Here is a 25,589-nt window from a genome sequence, read left to right on the forward strand (position 1 = left end):
ACCCAACTGATTGTAAAGACAGTTCCAGAGCCTTTGATTTTTTAGGCTTCCTGCCTGAAGAGATGACATCTGTGAGGCTGTGAGTGTGGCCCTACAGCAGGTTGCTTCCAGTGTATTTCAGCAGCAGCCGTCGGATTCATGACAGCTATTCCAACAGTTAAAAGGCAAATAAGGAATAAAAAGCACTTCCACAAACTGTATCCAAAGTCAGCAATCCTAATTATTGCTTCCTGCCTACCCTGGCACATGTGTCCTCAGCTGTATTCTCCACCTTCCAAAAGGTTTGCAGAACAAAGCAGCACAGAGTTACAACTCCACATACCATACATATTAAAAAGCAGGCAAGAAACCCTTTTTTGCCCTTCCTATTAATATTCACCATTAATAATATTTGTCTTTCTGAAAATAATAACTCATTAAAAAAAAGAGCCTCCTACAAAAGCAAGCATGTAATAACATAACTTCTTTATAAGCAATGCAGATGGTCCCTGGATAGTGAGAACAAGGAGAGCCAGCTCAGTGATTTTGGAGTGAATCAGCAGTAGGACAAGAGCAAGTGCTGAAGATCCCTTTTTTGATGTGAGATGTAAAAGCCAGAAGGTATTAAAGGTAGATATGATCAAAGCAATGCGCGATAAAAAAGCAAGTGGGACCACATAAAGTTTAGGGTCAAAAGGATATTTACAAGATTCCAGATGATATCTAGCTACCTACAAATTTCCAGGGCCTCAAAGAGCTGCAGTTAATACAGATACGCAACCACGGTATGTGAGGTTTCAACATCCCTCAGATGTGACAACATGAACAGATGCCTAGGGGAAATGTAATAGCTCAGGTGAACAAAAGGAGGGATTCCAACATCTCTGGTGAGAGGAAGGGATCTGTGATGACAACCTCTTAGCTTCAGTTAAGAGCTCAATTTGGGCAAATACTAGTCATCTGCAAGACCACACTAGAAGCAAGGTTTTTAAAGACTGACAGAGTAAGAACCAATATGCAAGTACAATTCATTATACCCTGAAGATAACATCATCTAACAATGAGGTGAACAGGAAGGAAGCAGAACTCAGGGAATCCTAGCAAACAGGGAGGAGGATGACTGACAAGAACACAAAGCTCACATTAAAGAAGCTAACAGAAGCTAAAGAAACAGCAGTTTAAAGATAATCAGTAACACCAACAAAAAGAAAATACAGGTTCTCTGACAGAAATGAGCCCTAGTTTGGAAGTCCTACATGTCTGTCATGAACAATTTCACGAGACAGTTTCTGGAAGACAGGCCTAAGAGAATCTCTAGCGAAACTGACAGGATGGAACTCCAGGTTGGTTTTTTTTGTTTGTTTGTTTCATTGTAATTACAGGTACGTGCAGAGACAAAATCACAGCTGTTCTGATGCAAGCAGAGAAGTTGACCGTCAGTATCTGGGAGAAGCCATGCATGTAGACAGCTCCCAGAGCTGGGATCCCAGCAGAGACATCTTGAGGAATCACTGCCTCAGTCATTCCTGTGTGCCATGACTAACATAACCAGAACTTCGTCAGACACCAGCAAGCTGTTAGTGCTCAGCCAGCATGGGTTAGGTGTGAAACACATTAGGAGGAAAAAATAAATAAATCTGGCTGTAACTGGAAGAAATATCCTCCATTCTTCCTCTTCTGTTAGTTAACAAGTTTCAACAAGGGAACAATACAACAGGGCATTATGTTTTCATGGCAGGCAAAGCCTTGATACTCAACTAGGGAATCAACTTTGCTTTTTCTTCTGAACCATATCTTCTGGAAATACACAGATATCCAGGCTCCGAGATATAATGCAATGGCAGCCTAATGCTGTTCATACAGCTCTCCTACCAAGCAAACTTCCAAAGGTAAGAAAAGAAATCTACACAGCCTGCCCATCCTATCACTTCCCAGACAGCTGCCCCTAGAACAGCTGGCACTAACTCAGCTTGCTGTTCCACTCCCTCCTGTCCAACCAGCAGAAAACCACACGTGTAACTACAGGAGTACGAGCAAAGGCAGACGATAGCAAGAAACTAATAAGACATGAGAAAATAAGAAATGCCAGAACAAGATGAGACACACGTAAATTAAGCTTGAGGGAAGAAAACAAAATAAAACCTCAATCAGCTTTTGTGGGGGGGAAGGGTGAGAGCAAGCTATACCACTAGTGTACAGAAAGACAGCATGGGAGGAAGAGGTTTTGGCAAAAAAGAAAATAGAGAAGACTTTAGAAGAGCAGTCAGATTGTAGATAAGGCAGCTAAGTAGAACAATTTATTACAAAGAAGGAAACTGAATTACAGGTTCACTTGGAAGCAGAAGACGGGTTGGACAACAGAGTGGTAGATGCTCCAAGAACTCAGTAGAAAAAAAACAGCACACCAAAGGTCAGAGCTTGCTGCCACTTCAAGCTTTGAGTTGTGACAGAAGAGAGGTATGGAAGTGTCACACAGAAATACATGTACACAGTGCACAGAAGTATTCAGTAACGCAAATAGGAACACAAGGTGAAATGCGTCAGTACTGTTGAACAGAAGCAGCAGAAGACAAAAGCAAGGACAACAGAGACAAAGCAACACTTCGCCCAGGTGATGGCTGGAAAGAGGGAACTCAGAAGGGAAGACAAAACCGAGTTGGAGAATTTGAGACACTTCTGTTGAGCAGCCAAGCTCTGAGGCCTGTGCTCCTAACAGCACAGGTGTGAGGCTCAGCAAACAGCTCAACATGGGAACACTAGTCATGCACAAAGCACACAGGCATGACTTTTCCAGAACCCCCTGGGTTACAGTGGGTCTGTAACATAGTAACAAGAAGCTGGGATAGCTGTACCAACAAGCCAGTAAGAAGACTTACTTGCAAGTCACAAGGGTCTGTTATCTTCAGTGTAATCCACATTATATAATACTTACGTCCATACAGTAGAAACATAAGAGCTGGTTTCTTTCTTTCTGACGTATCAAACACCGCCATCACACATGGCACTGCTCGAGTCCCCTTGCTGGGCAAAGCAGCAGCCTGCCAAGGGGGCTCGGCAGCAGCACGGGGCCTCACCCCAGCAGCGCTGAGATGGAGCACGGCGCTGCGTGCACCTGGCTGTCACACAGGAAGTATTATGTTGAGAACAATAAATTACCGTGCAATCACCCCAGCCAGGGTAACATCTCCACGAAGCGATTCTAAACGAAAGAGGGACATGCCACATTTCGTCCACGTCAGAGCCACACAACCCAAAGCAAACACAGCCGCAAACGCGCACCTCCTCCAGCGCGGCACGGAGCCACCTGACCGAGCGCAGATAACAGCTCGGGAACCTCGGGAACCCCTCGCACCGCTTCAGGCCCGGGCGGCCGCCTCCCGGCCGGGGCTCGCTCCGCTCGGTGCCGACGGGACACGAAGCGGCCGCGCTCGCGGAGCTCCGGCGAGGGGCAGCGTCCGGCCCCCATCTCGGCAGCGCGGCCGGGCGGAGGAGCGCAGCGGGGCGAGGCCGCCGCCGCCGCCCCGGGCCCCGCCGTTCCCCCCCGCCCCTCCCCGCGCCCTCCCGACGGCCGTACCCTTGGCCTCGCAGTCGGCGCAGTACTTGTTGTCCTCCTCGCGCAGCAGCTTGGCCAGGATGGCCTGGTGCTGCTCGTTTTGCTTCTGCGCCTTCTCGCGGCACGAGCGGGTGGCCATGGCGGCGGCGAGCGGCTCCCCTCGGGCGAGGCGGCGGCGCGAGGCTGGGCCGGGCACCGCCGGAGTCACGGCGCTGCCGCCCTGGCGCGGAACCGGCTGCCGCCAGCACCCACTTCCTCGACCGGAACTACTTGCGGACGCGTCCGCCCGCGCACCCCGCCTCGGCGGCCGAGGCGCCGCGACAAATAGTGCGGCGGGTCCTAGCGCCGCCACGAGCGGGCGAGAGGGTGCCGTGGAGCTGCGGCGGGGCGCGGGGCGGGCGCGGGGCTCGGCACACGGGACACGGCTACCCAGCGGGATCCACCCGCCGCGTGGCGGCCGGAGCGGGGCCCCTCCCGGATGCCCTGAGGGCCGCGCAGGGCTGGCGGGGCGCGGAAGCGGGGCTCTGTGGGGCTCTGTGCGCAGCCGGGTGGCTCCGCCTGGACGGGACTCCCACAGAACAGAGGCCGTGCCCGCCCTCAGCGTGCTTGTTGAATCTGCTACTCAGGAATATTTTCTCTGTCAGTTTATTCCAAGATTTTTTTTTTTTTTTAATGTAACCCTTCTGGAAAGAGCTGAAGCCTATATATAGCCTATAAAATACTGGTGTGAGGCAGATGGAAATTCAAGTCTCTTCTTCTGCCATTAAATTACTGAATCGTGCTATATATCTTTTGAACAGCTCCTGTGGTTAACTAATTATCCCCTAATTTTGGAAAAGTTACAACAGGAAGAAATGAGAAAACTGCGTATCAGATTAATTAGTAAAGTTTTCCCTAACATGAGATAATGCATTTGGATCTCCCTCAAATAAAGGCAGAGTTCAGATCTACTCATACGCTATGTGGGTGCCCTGGCTGAGGGGCATAAGTCTGCAAAATGAGAACGTGGAATTGAAGCGTGATCCCAAGAGGTGGATCAGCATCCTATGTCTGCCTTTCTGTGGTGCCAAAATCTGAAGATAACTGCACCAGAAAACGTGTAAAAACAAACAAAAACAAGAGAAAAAAACACCATGCTTTGCTAGAGTCTTGATCATTGGGGTGCAATACTGCTGGCTATTTAAACATGACGTTAAGCAGTGGTGAATGTTTCCAGCTGAATATTTTACCTAACTAGCACATGGTCCTTTTCAAGCCCAAAGGGTCTTTAATTATTGTGTCTTTTGTAGAGAAAAACTGCTTCAGTCATAAGTGCAGAGAGTATCTCCTCCCCTCACCTCATCCCAGGGCTCAGAGGAACAGAACAATTTCAGAAAATCAAGGACTATGGGTATGAATTCCCTGAGAGAGGAGAGAAAATGAGCTTGCGCCTTAGATGCTGGGTAAGCTCCTCTTGGGTTCTTATACCAAAGGACTGTGGCAGCAGCACTGCCATTTTAGAAGATAATTCTTGCTTTCATATTTTGTGTTGAACTCAACCTGTACATTATATACGCTCTGAAAACATCGCCTGCAATACCAGAAGGTATTGAATTAAACAATCAGCTTAAATTAACATACATCAGTTTCTCTGATCCTAAAATGGACACAGTGATACTTAACTGTGAAAAGTGGCTACTGATTCAGTGTCTGTGTTTGAAAAACCCACAGAAGTGAAGAGTAAGTAAGTATTTCTTGTGCACTTTTGCTTCAGCGCCTTAAAACATGTCATGGTTGTTTGTCTAACTCACAGAATCGCAGAATTGCAGAAGTTGGAAGGGACCTCAAGACATCATCGAGTCCAACTCCTCTGCTAAAGCAGGCACTCTACAGTAGGTTGCTCAGGCACACATCCAGATGGGTCTTGAATATCTCCATAGAAGGAGACTGCACAACCTCTCTGGGCAACCTGTTCCAGGACTCCATCACCCTTACCATAAAGAATTTCTTCCACGTATTAGTATGGAACTTCCTAAGTTCAAGTTTTAGGCCATTGCTCCTTGTCCTATCAATACACACCACCGAGAAGAGCCTGGCCTCATCCATCTGCCTCCCACCTTCCTGTAGATATTTATAAACATTTATCAGATCCCCCCCAGTCTTCTTTTCCCCAGGCTGAACAGACCTGTGTCTCTCAAAACTCCCACTCTGCATGCATGCTTGGGTGGATGGGTGTGAAGTATCCTCTTCAACTGTTGAGCATTAAGGTCTGCCTCTCGTGTTCAATTCCTTTTCAACAATTTTTCTTTCCTTCAGAGTACTTATCCATGCTTCTATAAAGCAGTGGAAATACAAAATTACCGGCTTCACTAAGGGACTGAGAGGAATGAGTATTAATATTTTAATAGATAGTGCTTTGAAAACAGTATGCTGTAAGTGCATTATTAGGTATTTCCCAAAGAGCTTACATGAATGTAAAGATAACAAAAATATATCCCCTCATGCCTTTGCTGCTTTATCTAGACCCTAAGCGAAGCAGAGTGTTGCATATATTGCTGTTCTAGCCAGAAGCATTTTTCAGAGAGAAAATGAAAGGAAAGAAATGATGTCTTTAGGATGTGGCATGCTTTTTTGAAAATTTAAGTTCTGCCCAGACTAGGCAGTGAAATGTAGCACATAGAGGCCAGAGATGTCACCACCTATGGCTCCTTCAGAAGGATGAGATACGCAGTTGACTTGCTGAGGGTGTCAGCTTGGTGCCCTTTGCTTCATCTTTCCTAAAGCCCCGCAGAGCACAGCATATACAGTCCAGTCTGGGAATCATTTCAGTACGTACTCGTGTGTTTCAAGGCCCGTATCTCCAGAGGAGGGTGAGTTTGACGTGGCTAACTGAGTTTTCCATGAAGTAACAAATACTGGAGTTCTACAGTCCCCAGTGCTAGAGACTGTGTTGTGTTCAGTGGCAGCACAGATTTACCTTGCGCTGAAAAGCCTTCTCCCTGCTTCTCATCCTGAAGGCAGCTCCACTACTCTGTAGAGATACTTATTAATAACTTTTGAAGCTTATGTTGTCCTATCATCTGAGAGCTGAAATTCACTTAATATAATCTTCCTGGCTAAAATTCACTCAATCTACATACCTACCTTATTCTGAAATCTCCCTATAAACCAACTTGAAATAGTATTTGCTAATCAGGACTGTATTAGCATAAATTTGACTTAATGGGGGAGAATTCATCAGATGCAAAGTTATTAACTGAAATGAAACCAGGTGTTAAAATAGCTGTGTTTTCCTAATGCCTCATCCTCAAATATCAGAGTCCAGAAATAAACAGGGTTTCAGTTACAGAGTTTTTGAATTTGAGAATTTCTGATTCATAGGAAACCTCACTGCTTCAGACATTTTCCTGCTCTGATGGGGAAGAAAAATAGATACATATAGCTCTCTGGGAAATGGGCATTTCAGTAATGTTTCTGAAACTCAATTCTCTGAAGATAGCTCCTCAGGCTGCAGAGCTTGGGATGCTCACAGACACAGATGATGTAGTAGCTACAGTCCTTGGCTGTCAGAGGACTGCAGGACCGGGAAAGTGAATCTTAACCAGTGTGTCTCAGAAGGCACTTCAGATGAAATTTGTGTCACAATCTTGAGATACTCAAGAAAATGCTTAGCTTATGAGCTAGCCACCTTTCATCTCCATTGGAGGAAAACAGACATTCCAGAAGGGGACTCCTCTTGTTCTGAGACAGGTGTGTAGCTTCAGTGAAGCTGCATTACCATCTGGAGGAGCCTATCTAAGGAGGAGGTGAATCACTTTCTGTATCATTTGTGTCTCCCCATTGACTGTAAGGAGTAGGAAGAGTGATTGTTTCATACCCCAGTGTACAAAAGTGTCATTTAAGAAATGAATTCTCAGTGTTGCTTTTAATTAAGATATTTTCAGCAGTGTACTTTGCACAAGAAAATACCTGCTCAGATCTAATTCTGGTATCTGCAATCAAAAGAAGAGAGGAAGCAGTGGTATCATAGAACCACAGAGTGGCTTGGGTTGGAAGGGACCTCAAGGATCATCAAGTTCCAACACTCTGCCAAAGGCAGGGTTGCCAGGTGCCAGGTCACGTACTAGATCAGAGAGTAACTTCATGTTAAATGAAGTAACTGCTGTACCCTTCTACAGATATAGCAGGGAATTTTATTACTTTCATTCTTTCCTTATAAAGAAGAACACAACCCACAAAAAAAAATTCAACCGAGTGTTAAAGGATACAGTCTTAAAAAAAAAAAAGACCAAAAAAAAAAAAAAAAAAACCAAAACCAACCAACCAAACAAAAGAACCTTTGATCATCTGGAGGTTTAGATTTTATTTTCAAAACAAAATATTAATTCTGCTTCAATACACCCCTTTTATATTAATATTAAAATTTTAACACAAACCTCATTTATATTTCAACTTAATACTTGTATTAAGTTATGGTTTACAAAATGTTAACAGTACAGATGTCTTGATATTAAAATAAATTTGTTGTGCAATGCAAAAATGACTAGGACAAGACTGTCTAAACTGTAACTGAATATACTATGTAGATAGGAGCAACAAGTTGCTGTCTCTTCTTCCCCCAGAATGGGTATTAAATATCTGACAGCCTTGCATGCTCACTGCAGTTGGAAATGAGCTCTACAGCCATCATGCACTTGCACCAGGAGTGGCTTGAGTAGCTTATTCCCTCAGTTTCAGCACTTAACATCTGCCCTGTGAAGCGAACGGTAATGATGTCACACCCAAGTTGGTTAAAAAATACCAAAGAAGCAGGATTTATAGGTGGGGCAATGTTTTCAATGACTTCTCCATGGCTACTTGGCTGCACAGATGAGATATTGGAGGTGATGCATTTTTCTTCCAGTTTCTTGATTCTTCATCTACTTCTGTGCACAGAGACTGAGCACTTGATGCTAAGTGGACATTGTGGTATCACACAGAGTGCAGTCTAAATTCTGTCAGTGCTGTGCATTTGAAATCCACTGAAATCTAAAGACTTTGTTGTTTGCACTTCTGAAGATTAAGACAACAATTCGTAAAACTAGAAAGGGATCTCTGTCTTTTATTAAGTGGCATCATTTAATGACATCCCAGCACATGATGACACATCACAGTGTTGTGTTCTTGAGAGTCATTAGTAAATCTGCATTGTAACTGCAAATACAAATGAGTACCTGACAGGTAACTATAAATTAAATAGATGGATGCAAATGACCAAACACATTTTAATGAGCTTTGCTGTCAATCATAAATTGTGTAAGCACAGAAAAAAAAAAAACCCACCATGCTGTACAGCTAATAGGCACATAGGCAATTATGATTCAAACCACTGCATATATTTGGCCATGGTATTCTAAAGTGGAATGTAGTGCAGAGTAGTGTAGGTGTAGAACAGAAGGAAATGGAAGCTCCGTTCGGTTCCAGTACAAGCACAGAAGATATCTCAAAAATGAAATGCTTTGCACTTCCCAAGCTCTCTGTGTATTTTCAGCTATTCAAAGTTATATGTATGTTTCAGCCTGAGTCTTTTCGTTTCGATTTATCTTATTCTAAGATGAAGATTTTTGAATGGAAACTCAAAAAGAGAGACTCAAAGCTGTGTGAGTCATGCATTCGGCTCGCTCGGGCTTTGAGGATAAGAATACCAGCCTTGGGTATCAGTTGTTCTTGATATCCAGCCAAGAAGAGCAATAATCAGACGTAAAATCTGTTGCAAAATCTTGAGTTTGAAAGATTAGGGAGAGCTATGAAAACCAAATATGAAATGGGATGGCTGAGTTCCATTGTCCTTGCTTCATGCACTACTGTGCAACAGGTATCTCAGCCTTCAAACCATCGTGCTGACTGGGGAAACTACAGACCTTAAAGCTTGGAAAGTTTTGGCTTCAGATGGAACAAAAGTCAGTTTTAGTTCTTTAACAAGAGGAACTATGCCTCCAGTTCCTTTTTTTTCCCCAGCCCTTTGGGGTCTTGGACTTGCAGGCTGTGCAGGATAAAGAACTGCTGAGGAATAGTGAGCTTTGGGCTGCTGCAAACAAAGGAATCTATCTGTGCCTAGTTTTTGAGATGGATTCCCCTTTGTAGCAGCATCTTTTCTCTGCTCTTTTCCGTAGCACTCTTTAAATATTAGCATAGATAAATGTGTTGATCTTTTCAGTGCCCTTTTTAATGAGGAGCAATTAGTAATTGCACGTTACCTATTTGAAAGTCTGCAGTGCGCCTGCCAGTGCTACCTGTTTTATCTCACTGTAAGAGCATAATTCTCCTCAAGGAACTGCAAATGCTAGGGAGAAACATATTAAGTACATTCACTTCACTTTCTCCTTCAAAATGATTTCTTGCTGGGAGAGACTGAAGTGGTGGGGTCACAGCCTTGGCTAAGCAAATTATACGGGCTTCTGAATTTCTCTGAAGTCCCAAGATGCTGAAGAAGTATCATTCCTACTTCAAAAGTTGGTTATTTTTAGTGAGCAGCAAGTCTTTTTATCAACAAAAGAATGTTTGTAGCACTCACAGGCTGAGCTCATATCTGCAGGAAAACACGTTTTTCTTCAGCCACTGGATACTCAAGAAATGAGAAAAGTGATTTGCTGTAAGAAGAATAGTCCCTTCCTTCAGCCCTCTGTGATGGATCACTTGAGAACCACACTTGGATGAGTTTGCAGTGTAGTGTCTATATCTGACAGCTAAAAAATCAGCTGGGTGACAGCCTCTCAAAGCAGGCACAAGTCAGTGGAGGCTCCTGCATTGTTTTCCTTGTTTCATATACAATGTAACACTGAGTTATACTGTGCAAAGAGACAGTATACTATATATATCTATATCACAGCTAGGAGAAAGCCTGAGTCCAAGGATGTGCAACTCTGGAAGGTCTGTGTGGCCCTAAGGGATGTGCAAGAGAACAGGATCTCTCTGGAACCTAACTGGGATTCCTCCCACTTCACTCAGTTCACGTCAGAGTTTGTGCTGCCCCCAAACAGGGTGAGTCTGGAACTCCCTTGAGATCACATTTCCACAGAATAGGGAAGTTTTGGTGGAAAGCCCCCTTCTAATGGCTTTTCAGCAAGGGTTTTTCTCTCCATATAGAAGCCACGTTACTCTTTGCTTCACAGTTGTTTCTTTCAGTGTTCAGATGTGTGGCACTGGTTACCTGGCTCCCTCATCTTTACTGATGCAGGTCCACATAGATACGACATGTAATAAGAAAGTAAAATTACCATTGCAGTGTCTGTATTTTTATTACTACAGCATTCTCGACATCGAAGTCCTGCTCAAAATATTAATACAGTAAAGCAACAAGGATTTTCTAAAGCCAATATTACTTTGATTTTTTAAAGATAGACTCCTAGCGCTATAAAGTGTATTGGATTTTCTCCTTTATGGTTTAATGATTTGCTGTTATGACAGACTTAATCAATCCGATGAGTCCATGTTCAATGTTCTGGCAAACATAATCAGCTCCGGGGTGTTTTCTTACTCCCCAGAGGCGCATTGCTTCTGTGTTTATTTCATTCTGATGTTTTATCTGGAACGCATATTTCTTTTTCTTGAAGAAAAGTGCACAGTTGTGAGGCATGCAGGGAAAGCCATGTGTTTAATTTACTGAGTATGAAATGATCTTTTTACTTGTAGCGTCACGTTCCCAGGCACTGGTGCTTATGGGGGACTTCAATTATCCAGATATTTGCTGGACGACCAACATGGCCAGGCACGCACGGTCCAGACAGTTCTTGCAGTGCGTTGAAGACAACTTTCTGATGCAGGTGGTGGAGGAACCGATGCGGGAAGGAGTGTTACTGGACCTTATTTTCACCAACAGGGATGGACTTGTTAAGGAAGTAAAGGTTGGGGGCAGTTTGGGTTGTAGTGATCATGAGATGGTGGAGTTCAAGATCCTGTGTGGAAGAAGCAAAGCAATAAGTAGGATTGCTACCCCGGACTTTAGGAGAGCCAACTTCGATCTCTTCTGGGACCTACTTGCAGCTATCCTGTGGGCTCGGGTGTTAGAAGGTAAGGGGGCCTCTGAGAGCTGGTCAGCATTTAAACAGCTCTTCTTCCAAGCTCAGGATCGATGCATCCCTGTGAGCAAGAAATTGGGAAAAGATGGCAGGAGACCTGTGTGGATGAGCAAGGAGCTCATGCGCAAGCTCAAAGGAAAGAAGAAGGTCCATGAAATGTGGAAAAAGGGTCTGACCACTTGGGAAGAATATAGCAATGTAGTCAGGGCCTGCGGGGATGCAACGAGGAAGGCTAAAGCCCACCTGGAATTGAATCTGGCTAAAGTGATAAAGGATAATAAAAAAGGCTTCTTCAAGTATGCTAACAGCAAAAGGAAAACTAGAGAGAATGTGGGCCCCTTACTAAGTGAGGGGGGGGTTCTGGTAACAGGGGATGCTGAGAAGGCAGAGATACTGAATGCCTTCTTTACTTCTGTCTTCAGTGAAAAGGCTCTCCTGCAGGAATCCCACACCCTGGAGGTTAGTGAGAGGGTCTGGGGAATGGGAGACTTCCCTTTAGTCAGGAAAGAGGACGTGCGTGAGCACCTAGACAGTACTAAGGTCCACAAGTCCATGGGACCTGATGGGGTGCATCCACGTGTGCTGAGGGAGCTGGCGGAGGTCATTGCCGAACCGCTCTCCATCATTTTTGAGAGGTCTTGGACAACAGGGGAGGTCCCTGAAGACTGGAGGATAGCCAGTGTCACTCCGGTCTTCAAAAAGGGCAAGAAGGAAGACCCGGGTAATTATAGGCCTGTCAGCCTCACCTCTGTCCCTGGAAAGGTGATGGAACAGCTTGTGCTGGATACCATCTCCAGACAACTGGGAGAAAAGGAGGTTATCAGGAGTAGTCAGCATGGGTTCACCAAGGGGAGGTCGTGCTCGACAACCTGGAGGCCTTCTATGATGCTGTCACATGCTGGATGGATGGAGGAAGAGTGGTAGATGTAGTCTACCTTGATTTTAGAAAGGCATTTGATACTGTCTCCCACGACATCCTTATAACAAAGCTGAGGAAGTGTGGGATAGATGAGTGGACAGTGAGGTGGGTTGAGAACTGGCTGACTGGCAGAGCGCAGAGGGTCGTCGTTGGTGGTGCAGAGTCTGGCTGGAGACCTGTAACCAGTGGTGTCCCCCAGGGGTCTGCGCTGGGTCCGGTCTTGTTCAACGTCTTCATCAATGACCTTGATGAGGGGATAGTGGCCACCCTCAGCAAGTTTGCTGATGATACGAAGTTGGGAGGATTGGCTGACACGCCTGAAGGCTGTGCTGCCATTCAGCGAGACCTGGACAGGCTGGAGAGCTGGGCAGTAAGAAACCGGATGAGATTCAACAAAAGCAAGTGTAGGGTCTTACACCTAGGGAGGAATAATTGCATGCACCAATACAGGCTGGGGGATGAGCTGCTGGAGAGGAGCTCTGCAGAGAGGGACCTGGGCGTCTGGTGGACGACAGGTTGGCCATGAGCCAGCAGTGTGCCCTCGTGGCCAAAATGGCCAATGGCATTCTGGGGTGCATTAAGAAGAGTGTATCCAGCAGGTCAATGGAGGTGATCCTCCCCCTCTACTCTGCCCTGGTAAGGCCTCATCTGGAGTACTGTGTCCAGTTCTGGGCTCCCCAGTACAAAAAAGACAGGGATCTCTTGGAAAGAGTCCAGCGGAGGACCACAAAGATGGTGAAGGGCCTGGAGCATCTCCCCTATGAAGAAAGGCTAAGTGAACTGGGTCTGTTTAGCCTTGAGAAAAGAAGACTGAGAGGGGACGTGATCCAGGTTTATAAATATCTGAGGTGTGGCGGCCATAGTGGTGAGGCCAGTCTCTTTTCAGTGGTACGTGGAGACAGGACGAGGGGAAACGGACATAAACTGCAGCACAGGAAGTTTTGCACGAATGTGCGTAAGAACTTCTTCACGGTGAGGGTGACAGAGCACTGGAACAGGCTGCCCAGGGAGGTTGTGGAGTCTCCTTCTCTGGAGATATTCAAGTCTCGCCTGGACGCCTACCTGTGCGACCTGGTGTAGGGAACCTGCTTTGGCAGGGGGGTTGGTCTCGATGATCTCTAGAGGTCCCTTCCAACCCCTACAATTCTGTGATTCTGTGATTCTGTGATTAGGGAATGAATGGAAAAGGTTATAGAACAAAAGGTTCAGCCAGCAATTGGGTGCACAAGTTAAAGGGAGGGAGAGAGAAACATTGATCATGTAAAAGTCATGGGGCAAATTTAAAGGCACTTTCTAGCAATGAGAGACTGTTACAGATTCCAAGACAAGTCTTGTGTCTCATTTCTAAATATGTTCAACACAATGTCCATTTGTTTGAGTCCAAGATTAAGATCTATATTCCATAACTCATTTTGTGCTTCTGAATCTTCATTTTCTGTTCTTTTATGTTACTTTTCTGCCAGATTATTGTGGAGCCTTTGAAGTTCAGGGACCAATTGCAGCAACAAAGTGAAACGTGCAAGCTATTGGAGTGTCCAGTGTAAGACTGAAAACTTTGTGCATCAGCATAGTTGAGACTGAGAGCTCTGTTTAACTGTTTTGCTTTTGCAGCACACTTAATAACACTTTAGTGCTAGGTGGGATGTAATTATTTGTTCTGTAGTGGAGTAAGTGATGTTAATTGTGTTAAAATACATGGCTTTAACAAACATTATATCTTATTTAACTACAACAGGTCTTAAATCTTGCAAGTATGTAAATGGAGACATGACTTATTTGCATCCTTTTGACAGACTGCTCAATAGAAATTCAAACTGGAGGGCTTAGGATGTCCTTCTGGAGTTCCGTGGCCTTTCAACTCAGTGCAGACTGGTTAGGATTGTGTAACTTTTATTTTACATTTTTCCATTGGTTAAAAATGGAGTAAATTGTAGCTGGTGAAAATGTGTTGTTGGACATGGGAGAGGGTATTTCTTAGTTTGATTAGACTTGGATACTAATAGTTTCATTTCTACTATGGGACAGTTTTCTGTGAAATCTCTCAAGATTAGCAGTGGGATTTTCTGTCTCCCTGATGATTCTGAAGTCCCCTGTGAATAAAAACAGTGCGAGCAATCCACAGCTTCCTCTGATAACAGATGAATCTCACTGGCTGTGCCCCACGTAACCAAGGAGCAAATTTCCCTGGATGCCACACCAGAACAGAAATTAATCATGTCTGTGTTATACAAGTTCCCTATATTTTTTTGTCACTCTTTTACTTCGCATTTCATAAAGACTAAGCTTCATGTCTTTCAAGCTGTAGCTTTCAGAGACATGACATGTTAACTGAGCTCTGTAAGTAGTTCTCTGCTTTCAGGGTGGTTTGCATGACACTGATGGTGTAATTTTAAACTACAATACCTTGTTCATCTTTGTTGTAGCATGGATTTCCATTGCCTATTTGTATTGGATAAACAAAAAGAAAAAAAATTATTTCCTGTTGCTTTTTTTTTTTTTTTTTTTGTACTAGGAATTTAACTTAACTGGTAGTAATTGCATCAACCTTACTTTTGCACTACATAATGTTGTAAACTGGGAAATTCCTCAACACATGCAGTGTGGGTTTTGTACTTTCCTTTGCCATATCTAGTGGTTGTAGTCCCAGGTAGCATTTTTGCCTGGATGAAATCTGTCTGATCCAACACGGACTCATCTAGGTCTGGTTTTGGCCAAAACCAGCTCCAATGGCTTTGTTCCCCTATCTGTAAGATGATAATGCACTGGCCTGCTTCTAAAAGTTATTTCAGATTTACAGAAGTGAACAACACATTCTTTACTAGTAGCGTTTATTGAGTGTTGCACCTCTGGAGCTTGGATTAAGGTGAAAATGTTTTCCCTGTGCTCATTTGTTCTTCTGAAATAGAACTGCTTTGTATTTATTTTTAGAAGACAGCATGGATTTTGAGGTTCAACAAAGCACTTCCTTCCTGCCCTTGAGAACAGCTGTCTGATTTTGATGACCCTTTAGGGCACCAAGCTGTCCCAAATACAGAAGAGTTTCTTGCATGACTCATCCTGGAATCACAGCTCCCAAGAATATGCACTGGGGAGTGAACTGTAAGGTAAGTACTTTTTGCCACTTCTGACCTCATTTCTGGCTGATGCTGAAGACTTGTCTTAGGTTCTACCTCTATTATGCTGAAGAGCAGAGTACTGCATGTACCTCATTCACAGACCGGTTTGGGGGAATTAGAAAATAGCCTGCTGTGTATGCATCAGTTGCTCTGTGAGAAATGCCTGTGTCCAGCTGAGTGAAGCAGTTAGCCTTGGAAACACTGGGTGCTGTGCGTTTTGCCTTAGCTGTGCAGAGGTATGGCCTGCTGGTTTAGCCCTGAGGCTGTCCTCTTTCAGCTGTGGTCAGAATGAAAAGGGCAAGTTTTCTGAAGTGGAAAAGCCCTTTCTTAGTAAAATAGAAGTAGAGAACAATTTTATTATTATTATTATTAACTATATTCATATAAATGTAGATGAAGGAAAACATTTAGAAATATAGAGAAATATATGAGATACATACGTAGTTGGTAGAATCTGAAGACTTATTATTGATGTGAGGGGTCTTTTCCTGTAAATTTTCAAAGACAAACAACTTTTACAGAGGCAATTTGTTTGAATAAAACCATTTTTAGACTAAATGCTATGACAAATACTGGCTATTACTACAAAAACGAAGAACTTGGTAGTAAACTGAAATTAAGAAGAGATTGAGTTTCTCCTCCATCAAGTAACTTGACTTTAATGGTAATGAAACTCTGACACACACACAAAAAAAGGAAAATAGATGAAGGACAAAAACTTAGAGAAAAATATTGGGTGTTAAAGAAAAAAATGACTCTGAAGTGGCTAGAAGAGCCCAAGGTTTTGCATAATCACTGTTGAGTTTGCTCCTTCAGAGACTAAGCTGTATTCCAGTTGTACACAGAGATACTCATCCTGAGAAAAACACGTTAGGACTGGCAAAGCACCTCCACTCTGCAGACAGACTGAATGTGACATACGTGATTTGAAGTGGTTTTATCTGATGTTTCCAGGAGGTCACTTGCTGGAGGACAGCACGTGTTTGTTTTCACCTCAGTGTAACTGATGCAAAGATGCAGCTTATCGATCTCCTCCCAGGTTTCTCTCTGTATGGCCTCTGGTGTAGCCCAATTGCATAGCAGCTGCGTGCCCTGGTGCTGTATGGAATAGCCAGCAGGTGCTGACTGCTAGGGAGGCTGTGAAACAGACTTCCACAGACTCCTTCACAAAGGGCTGACCTTCACCTGGCTGAACAGCACTGTCTCACGTTTTGTTTGGAGTCTTCAGTATTTGTGAAAACTGTTGTTGACTTTGTGTGTCATCATAGCCAAGATATTTGCTTTCATCATTGATTCTCTTTGTGTATTTCAGCATGCATTGTCTTGTATGCGCAATGGAAATTATCCTTTCTTCTTATTGTAACAACAGTTTCTCCAGAATTCTGCTGGTACCTGTTCATCCTTGAGGAAGAGGACAGACCCACATTAGTGTAACAACAGACAAACAGCAAAAGGAGAATGGGATTTCATTACTTAGTTTTTGCTCTGATACTTTTTCAGTCTACCTCATAGTATACATGTGTTGTGCCTTTAAAGATATCTCATGTTGGTGTCTGAGAGTATCAACACTTGTACAGCCCTGTGGAGATGTAAATATGTGAATACACTGCCTTTGAGTTGTGATCCTTCAATAGACATTAAACTAGAGTGCATCTCTAGGAAGGAGGGTATGAGTACAAACATATTTCCAAAGAAGTTCTTCCATTAGCACATACATTATTCATTCTTGTGAACTCTTCTTTGCTCTTCTTGTTCTTAACTGCCCCTCAGCCACAACTGGCACACAGTTTTGTTCACATGACAGAGCACTCGGAGCCACTGCTGTCGATAGGCTCTACACGTTTTCCAAATTCTTCCCACTGTTTAGTGATGATGCAAAGGGAGCATTCTGTGCCAGTTCTGTGACGACTGCAGGACATTATCTGCCTACAAGTAGACGAGCAAACAACACGAGGCACAGGAGCTGTACAAGCCTCAGCTGGAGAAGAGGATAAGTGTGAGTTATATTTGGCCAGGAATTGGGTTTTAATGTCAGGGGATACAGTGAACTTTGCATGCAAGAGGAAAAATCAAGAACAACAATTTGTTTTGGCACACACGATTGGAGGGCAGGATCCAAGTCACAGAAATCAGATGCTGTTTGTATTAGAATTGCAGGTAGAAGGAGAAGTTGGAAAAATTACATGTAAATAGGACTGAACGTATTTCGCCATATGACCAAAAGGCAGAAGTGTTAAGCTAGGATTGTAAATTTTGAAAGCAAAACTAAGCAAAAGACTGATGTACCCAGAGAGGTTTCTCCACTGAGAAATATGACATAGCTGACATGTGAAATATCTGACAGCATTTCACATTTTGTTCTCATTACTCTGGAAGCATACTGACAGCACTGTTACAAACGAGAAATTCCAACATACCTTCTCACAGCTTCAGTTGAATATCTGTAGAGAAAAAAAATATCCTTATTCACATTGAGTTCAGTCTCACATCCACTGAAGTCAGTATAAACATGACAGTTGATTGGGTCTCTAGTATCTTAAATGTATCCTCAATGTTTCTTTTTTGATCTTCATCTTTCTATTGAACTTTTTAACTTTGGAAATAGTGGAAGACTTCCTCACTGATTACAATATTACAAGATAAACTGTAAGAAACAATCCCAAAGAAGCTGATTGAACGGCTCCTTAAATCTTTTCCAAAGCTGATTTATACTTTTGGATACCAGTACTGTCTCTTGTTGATTTCTTTTGTGCAAGATGCTGTTTGAGAAATGTGAGGCCTGAAGAGAAAACTGTACTTTAAACTATGTACGCTTAAAAGCTGAACTGTAAGACCGTGGTAAGGTATAATGGAAGAAGGATTGTCCCACTGTCATCCCACAGTGCGTGTTGTGAAGGGACTTCTACCAAAGCACCTGGTGACACCTCTGTCCATCTGATAAAGGCTACAGGCCTAGCCAGATTTTGGGTATGCTTCCAGCATATATTGTCATGTTCTTTATTTTTCCCCACAATTTAGCGTGTCCCAGGAAGATTCCCCTTTCACGATTACAAAAAATGTGCATTTGGTAAACACCTTTTCACTTGAGAAGGTGAGATGTCAGTATTTACTTTTTACTCCAGTTACTTCTTCAGTTTTCAAACTTATATAAAATATGAATAAACTAATTAAGCTCCAGAAGGAAAACTATTGGCTGTAGTTTTACTACATAAAATATTTTCTTATACTTTTTAACTATCAAATTTTGATTCATTGTGGCTTCATGAAGTGACAGTCTCTCATACAAGCATGAAATCTGCAAACATATCTATATGTCTATGTACATCACAGTCTAGAAATGGTTATAGACTTCAATTGCAGCTCTGTGTGGGAAGCTGTTATTGAAAGAATTTCCTTCCACGGAGAGGAACAACATAATGTATTTTGTCTTGCCAAGAAGACCAGACAGGAGAACTGCACGTCTACTGCTTAGCATGAAATGACAAGAGTGCAGATTGCTACTTGCACCATGACTGAGAGCACTCAGGTAGCTCAGAGAACAACCTGAGCTTCACAGTCCGCAGGTCACGCCTGCTGCACTGGGATGCTAAGCACTGTATGTTAAGCTGCATCTGCGTGGGGTAGTGGGGAAGCACAGTGACTCACTCCTCCTGCAGCTGATACACTTGGGTTTGCTTATTCCTCTGCTCAGGGATAAAAAAAAAACCCTCAACTTCATGTTATCCAGGGTCAGTGTGTTCTAAAATAATGCAAGCACCATCACCAGTGCTCCTCTGTTGTCAGTGCCCTGCTTCACTCAGCATGCTCTGAAATGACAGAAGCCTTTTTTGTTTCCATAAACAGAGAGAAAAAGCACACACACTGTTGTGACAGTGAAAATCCTGGCACTGTGTCAGTGTAAAGACAGAAGAGCATAAAAGAGATAAGAATTGCAATTTTTTTAATGGCATAAAATAATAAGTTCTCCAGGTATTCAACAGGAAGGGCCCCTAGCACTGTATTTTAGGGCCATTATTAGTGAGGCCAAGCACTCCCTCCCCATATGCTGCCAGTTTGAGGGCTCGCAACATTTCAGGCTAATGCAGATGAGAAGGGACCTGCTGACAGGTGTGCTCAGGGACTTCCCTGGGCAACCTGAGCTTTCTCTGAGGTATAGGGGTCTCTGCCCAACCTGGAGCTTATGACTTGTTCCAACAAGAAAAAGGCTTGGAGAAAAGGTCACTTTGACTTTACAGGGACCTTGGCATTCAGGAATGGAGAGAAGGACCCTGGAAACACAGATGTTGGTCTGACCGGTACGTTCTCTTGCATCCTTGTAGTGCTGTGCCTTTTGGCTTCCCATACAGCACTGCAATCACTGTGCAAATCCATCTTAGAGTACTCCACTCTCTCCTTACAGTCTGCAGAGCACAGCAGGCCCCTGTGATGCTGCTGGTATTATCCACACTTTACTACAAATGGTTTTATAGGAAGGACCATCTGGTCTTCAGCTGTCCAAATGCACGTTTGCCTGCCCTGCACCTGTTCAGTAATTCAGCCTCTTCCTGCCAGGTGGTCTCACATCAGAGCTCTTCCCAAGCAAGGGGAAGAGAGGACAGAGCGCATCTCCCCCAGCAACGTGGGTACAAACATCTCTTAAATCTCTTAAATTTATAAATCCCAGTTTATCTTCAAAACAGAAACTATGTCTAGGACCAGAAGCTAACCGCCTGGCTCAGAGATCAGCCTTGTGCTATTCCAAGTAACTCCATCAGTGCTCAGATGGAAATCTCAGGTCCAGCGTGTGAGCTGACATCATGCCCAGCAGGCATGCACGTCACTGGGAAAACCATTCTTGACCATTTCAAGAGATGTTTCTATCCCTTCTTATATAACCATTCTTATTCTGCCATTTAAATCTGCGTTACTTTAGCGTTGGATTTCTCTACAGAAACTAAGGCATCAACCTGCAAAAATCACTTAAATGAGTTATTTCTGGACTGCCTTGACATACCTGAACTGGACAGACTGGACCAGAGCCACGTGGTCTGAAAAAAGTTCAGTAACATTAAATAGAACAGGTAAGTCATCTTCATCGATGCCCAATTAGGGAAGGAGGCTTTAAAAATGGATTTAGTTTTATCTTTAGAACTTTTAGGGAGATCAGTCTTCCTCGTTTACAGAATTATAGAAATCAAAGAACGTTTTGGGCTGGAAAGGCCCTTACAGATCATTTTTTTGCTACCACCACTCTAAAAGGAAGTAAGTCACCAATCAAAAAATGACCTCGATGGCAAAAATTAAAAGCAAGGCTAAATAACATGTAATTACCAATAAAAGTGCTGAAGCTGTCATTACTAAGCAGAAAAAAATGACATCACCATACATAGGGAGGATGAGGCATTAATGCCTGCCAGACCAAGCAGATACCTGTTATTACACTGCATTCCTGTCTCAAGAGTAATACTGGAAAAATATCTGTGTAACTATCACACATATAGACTGTAGAACTTGAAAGTGAAAGCCCTGAGAGAAAAAAAATAATGGTTTAAAGGCATGATGTTCCCTGAGCTATGCAGCGTTTACTTATCTGTATTCTAGGAGACGGTGACATTTTCCCTGGCTTTCAAATGGAAACTGGAAACACACAGTCTTTTGCTCTTTACCATCTCATGTGGAAGCCACGCAGACTAAGGTTTTGCTAAGCAAATACATTCCTTTTTTTCTATCTGACAGTTTTATCTCCATTGGAGATCCCCCTCTTCTAACAGCACATCTGATAAAAACATTGTAGCTTTTAGTTTTAGAGTATTTTACCCTTGCCTTGTTGGGGAATAAAATCACAGGTCCCTAGGTCTGAGATACGTGCCATAATGCAGATATGAATACATTCTTGTTACACTGTTGGCTGTATGATGCTATAGGTATTTGCTTGGGAGGTAAAAGGGCATAGGAATTAAAAAAAAAAAGAAGAAGTCTCAGCACCAGACTTCTTGCTGTCATTTTTACAGAAGCAAATTCATGTTCACAAGGTGCATTAAAAGTTGGTTCTGGATGTCCCTCCTCACTGGAAGCATTTGGGAAGGGCACAGACTGCAGGTCCTGTTGCCTCCTTGCAGAACCCACACCTCATACACTCAGTGGCTCTCTGGCTTCTCACTACAAAGCTGACACATTCCGTTCTATTTGTCTAATGGTCAATAAGCTCTTTATACCTTAAGATAAGTGAGAGCTTAAGACACCTACTTTGTCAACTTTTAAAGCTAATGGAGAAGACATGCTTAAGACCCCCTCCCATTCATCATCTGTAAAGCATTAATCTCTCCCTGCAAAAGATGGACTTCTGTTTGGAGGCTTCTCCCTCCACTGCATCTAATTAGGAAGCGAGTGCAGATGGCTACGCAAGTCACTTTGCTTTTAAACAGTTGGTTAGGTGAGAGTCCCCGTGTAAACAGTAGTTCAATATCTGCCCTCTAAAACTAACCTGACCCGTTCACTTCATAGCACACTTGATTTTGACAGCGACTCACATTTGAAAATAACAACTGTGTTTTGATGGGAGGTATGTCAACTTTATTACAAATGAATTTGTTAAGTAGGTAACTTAAAGAGCTGTGAATGCTCTCATCCTAAAAAATATACAATTAAAATGTGTGGTTTTTTTAAAGGATCAAGACTGTAGCTAATTGGGAGAGTTAACGTCTGGAAAATGCCTGTCAAAGTCACACTGCCATAAGCTTTAATTGGCACTATTAATATACAGCAAAAAAAAACAAAATAATCATCCTTTCGCAGAGCAGAAAAATGCAGATGATGAACATTTCCAAAGAAAATATGTATGGTGAAGGTTATTAATTAGCTTGCCTTCGAAAGGATGGGAGGCTAATGGCTGTGCTGCCCTGTGACTGAAGAAGCCAGCAAGTAACTCCAACCCATTCTGAAACGGTGTCAAAGACAGAAAAGTTTCCAAGGTAATTAAGTTCCTAAAAGCTCTGTGAAAGTCAGTGCAAGGGAGGGGGAAACAGAAGAAAGAGTCCAAATACTGTCCCGGGGGAGATGAGCAGAAAGATGTCCTGTCTCTTGCCTGGTGGAGATAATGTCAGTCAAAGGAATGTGGGGGAAGAAACTGGATTTATAGGAGGCTTCAGGACTTTGTAAGAAATGAGACTTCATTTACTTGTTTTAAATAGAGCTCTCATCTCAGAATTTGCCAAAACCAAATTTTATAATTATGTTTCTATTTCTACTGTGCCACACTTCCTGCAACAAAAATCCTTAAGAAGATTAGGAGGGAGTACTTGCACGGCAATATTAGAATGCAGACTGCACACCCCAGCTGGTGTGACATGAAGCACCAAGCAAAGGAGTTCCCAACTTCTATGCTCTTCTGACCAGTGTCAGCACACAGAAATACATCCCAAAGTATGAACTTGGCTTTGACAACATGCTTCATGCTTTTCATGACTGATGAATAATCACAACAACCACAGAATTTCCAAATGCCCTCTCTTGCAAATTAATACATTGGTTTTTTTTCTGTTTTCCCAATGTTTCAGAACAATGTATTGTGGCTGTTTTTAAACTACAAAACCAAAATAGGTGTGATAAAAAGATATGCAACATATCCGCCACTGCAGGCTGCTGGAATCATTGACTGCAGTCAACTGAAAAGCAGTTAAGTTTTACAATGATATGCCACAGTTGTTTAAAAACATCTGCTATGACACAGAGTAATTTTAGTCTGATTCAATAGTATGACAAAACTGCATTTCAACTTAATAAGATCAGCACTGAAATAGATAATTGCAAACATGGCAATATAGAGCAAATGTTTTAACTGTAGCGTGTGCAACATAAAATATTTTGTAATAAAGTAATTACAGAGCAAGTCCTTTAAACAATGAGGCTTCTTAATTTTAGTGTACTGAATGTAAACAAACTAGCAAAAACAAGTTTAAAAAGGAAACCTCCTGCAAAGAAGCAGCATACAGCTTTTTACTAAAGACAAAGCAGAGCAACAAGCATCCTCCAAAATTACAAGATTTTGCTTACATGGGCAAAACAATTCTGTCTCGTAGAAATGCAAGAGAACAGAAAATGAATACAGCTCCCTGATGCTTTCCACCCTGTTATACTAACAAAAAGAGCTACAAAAACAGATGAATCAGTATTTATGATAAAAGCATACCTTTGTGGCTAATTCAGTGGCTCATCATAGCTCTACCCTAATGTTACATCAGTGAATCACTAATATTTATCATTTGGAAAAAGCAGGAAGACACCACTGAAGAAGTGCTGAAGTCCTTCTTTTGTGATTGCAGACACTGCAAGAAAACAAAACAGGAATGATCATTTGTGCCTTACAATGTCACTGCATGAAACCATGATTGGTTTAGACAAATAGAATCATAGAATGACCTGGGTTGAAAAGGACCACAGTGATCATCGAGTTTCAACCCCCCTGCCATGTGCAGGGTCACCAACCGCCAGACCAGGCTGCCCAGAGCCACATCCAGCCTGGCCTTGAATGCCTCCAGGGATGGGGCATCCACAGCCTCCTTGGGCAACCTGTTCCAGTGCCTCACCACCCTCTGTGTGAAAAACTTCCTCCTAATATCTAACCTAAACCTCCCCCGTCTCAGTTTAAAACCATTCCCTTGTCCTCTCACGATCCACCCTTGTAAACAGCCATTCCCCCTCCTCTTTATATGTTCCCTTCAAGTATGGAAGGCCACAGTGAGGTCTGCCCGGAGCCTTCTCTTTTCCAAGCTAACAAGACCAGTTCCCTCAATCTTTCTTCACAGGAGAGGTGCTATAGATATAATATAAAGAACTGATAATATAAATACCACTAGTTATTTTGCAGCACCACACACAAAAAAAAAAAGTACTTTATTTTGGACTTGTATTTCTCTTCTTCGTAAATGCCAGATTGCCAGGCCAGAAATGCTTCTTGGCATTCATTTTTTGTCTCTTTTTTTCCCGCCAAGCATTCAGTCTCTCTTATTGACACATGCCCTACCCAAAGGAAGTAAAACACTTGGTGATTACCGGCACTGACCTGTGAGGTGAGCACAAAGGCCTGCTTAACAAGGTGGAAGAGGTATTTTCTGAGTGCCTACCTGCTGACAACCAGGATTTACAGGTTAGCAGGAGACCGTTCCGTTTGCAGAAGAAAGAAAAATCCCCACCTTTGTGAGGCACTCCCTTCTTGGTATGGTCAGCACTCACAGAGGCAGCTCTCAAATGAGAGCTGCAGGCAGGGAGGGGCCGGGATTGCTGGGATCCATGGACAACAGCCTCCAGCAGAGGGAAAGTGGGCACCTGCACAGCGCTCAGCTCAGGCAGGAAACTGAGTGCTTTTATCCCCTTTGAGGACATTAATGGAAGGGATGGATCACAAGTTCTCACAAGGGGATTTTCCTTTCTCAAAAACCAAAGGTAAATGCAAACAGTTCTTTATACGCTAGCCAAAAGGTGACGTTCTGTACCCAGGGAGAACTGCAGCTGCAGCTAGAAGGCAGTCTATGACAAAAGCAACAATTTGTTAATTAATTAAATAGTTTTAAGTTGAAGCGGGGGGGGGGAAGATGTAGGTTGGATGTCAGGGGGAAGTTCTTTACAGAGAGAGTGGTGAGGTGCTGGAACAGGTTGCCCTGAGAGGTTGTGGATGCCCCGTCCCTGGAGGTGTTCAAGGCCAGGTTGGATGGGGCCCTGGGCAGCCTGGTCCAGTATTAAATGGGGAGGTTGGTGGCCCTGTCTGCAGCGGGGCGGTTGGAGATTCATGATCCTTGAGGTCTCTTCCAACCCTGGCCATTCTGTGATTCTGTGATTAGAACTGAGCATCAAGAATGCCAAGAAGTGGAACTACATAACACTCATGGAACTTGTGCTAGGAAGGCAAAACCTGGCAAAAGAAGATAATGAAATAATGCAACAAAGCAACAACTTGTAGATAAGAATAAGGTTTATAATGCAAAAATAAAATAACTGCAGCAGTGTCACTG

At 43.3% G+C, this 25,589-nt stretch overlaps 1 protein-coding gene and 1 long non-coding RNA gene across 5 annotated transcripts in view; both read right to left on the bottom strand.

Moving 5' to 3' along the window:
* The window catches only part of SMAP1 (small ArfGAP 1), a 93,593-nt gene extending 89,766 nt beyond the window's left edge, over window positions 1-3,827 (bottom strand). For 3 of the 4 annotated variants that reach the window (XM_085217820.1, XM_085217818.1, XM_085217817.1), the window contains exon 1: window positions 3,554-3,827. In XM_085217820.1, the coding sequence (XP_085073946.1) occupies window positions 3,554-3,671 (118 nt within the window). In that variant the 5' untranslated portion in view covers window positions 3,672-3,827. The remainder of the gene's footprint in view (window positions 1-3,553) is intronic. The other variant, XM_085217819.1, reaches the window with a different exon arrangement.
* Window positions 3,828-15,976: 12,149 nt separating this feature from the next.
* Window positions 15,977-24,165, bottom strand: LOC146545068 (uncharacterized). The gene is made up of 3 exons (XR_014881553.1): window positions 23,771-24,165; window positions 18,021-18,044; window positions 15,977-17,581 (listed from the first exon to the last, which is right to left on the bottom strand). It is a non-coding gene; the product is annotated as an uncharacterized LOC146545068 (long non-coding RNA).
* Window positions 24,166-25,589: the final 1,424 nt, after the last annotated feature.

This window comes from Meleagris gallopavo, chromosome 2 (genome assembly GCF_905368555.1).
Source record: "Meleagris gallopavo chromosome 2, MGAL_WU_HG_1.1, whole genome shotgun sequence".
Taxonomy (NCBI): Eukaryota; Metazoa; Chordata; class Aves; order Galliformes; family Phasianidae; genus Meleagris; species Meleagris gallopavo.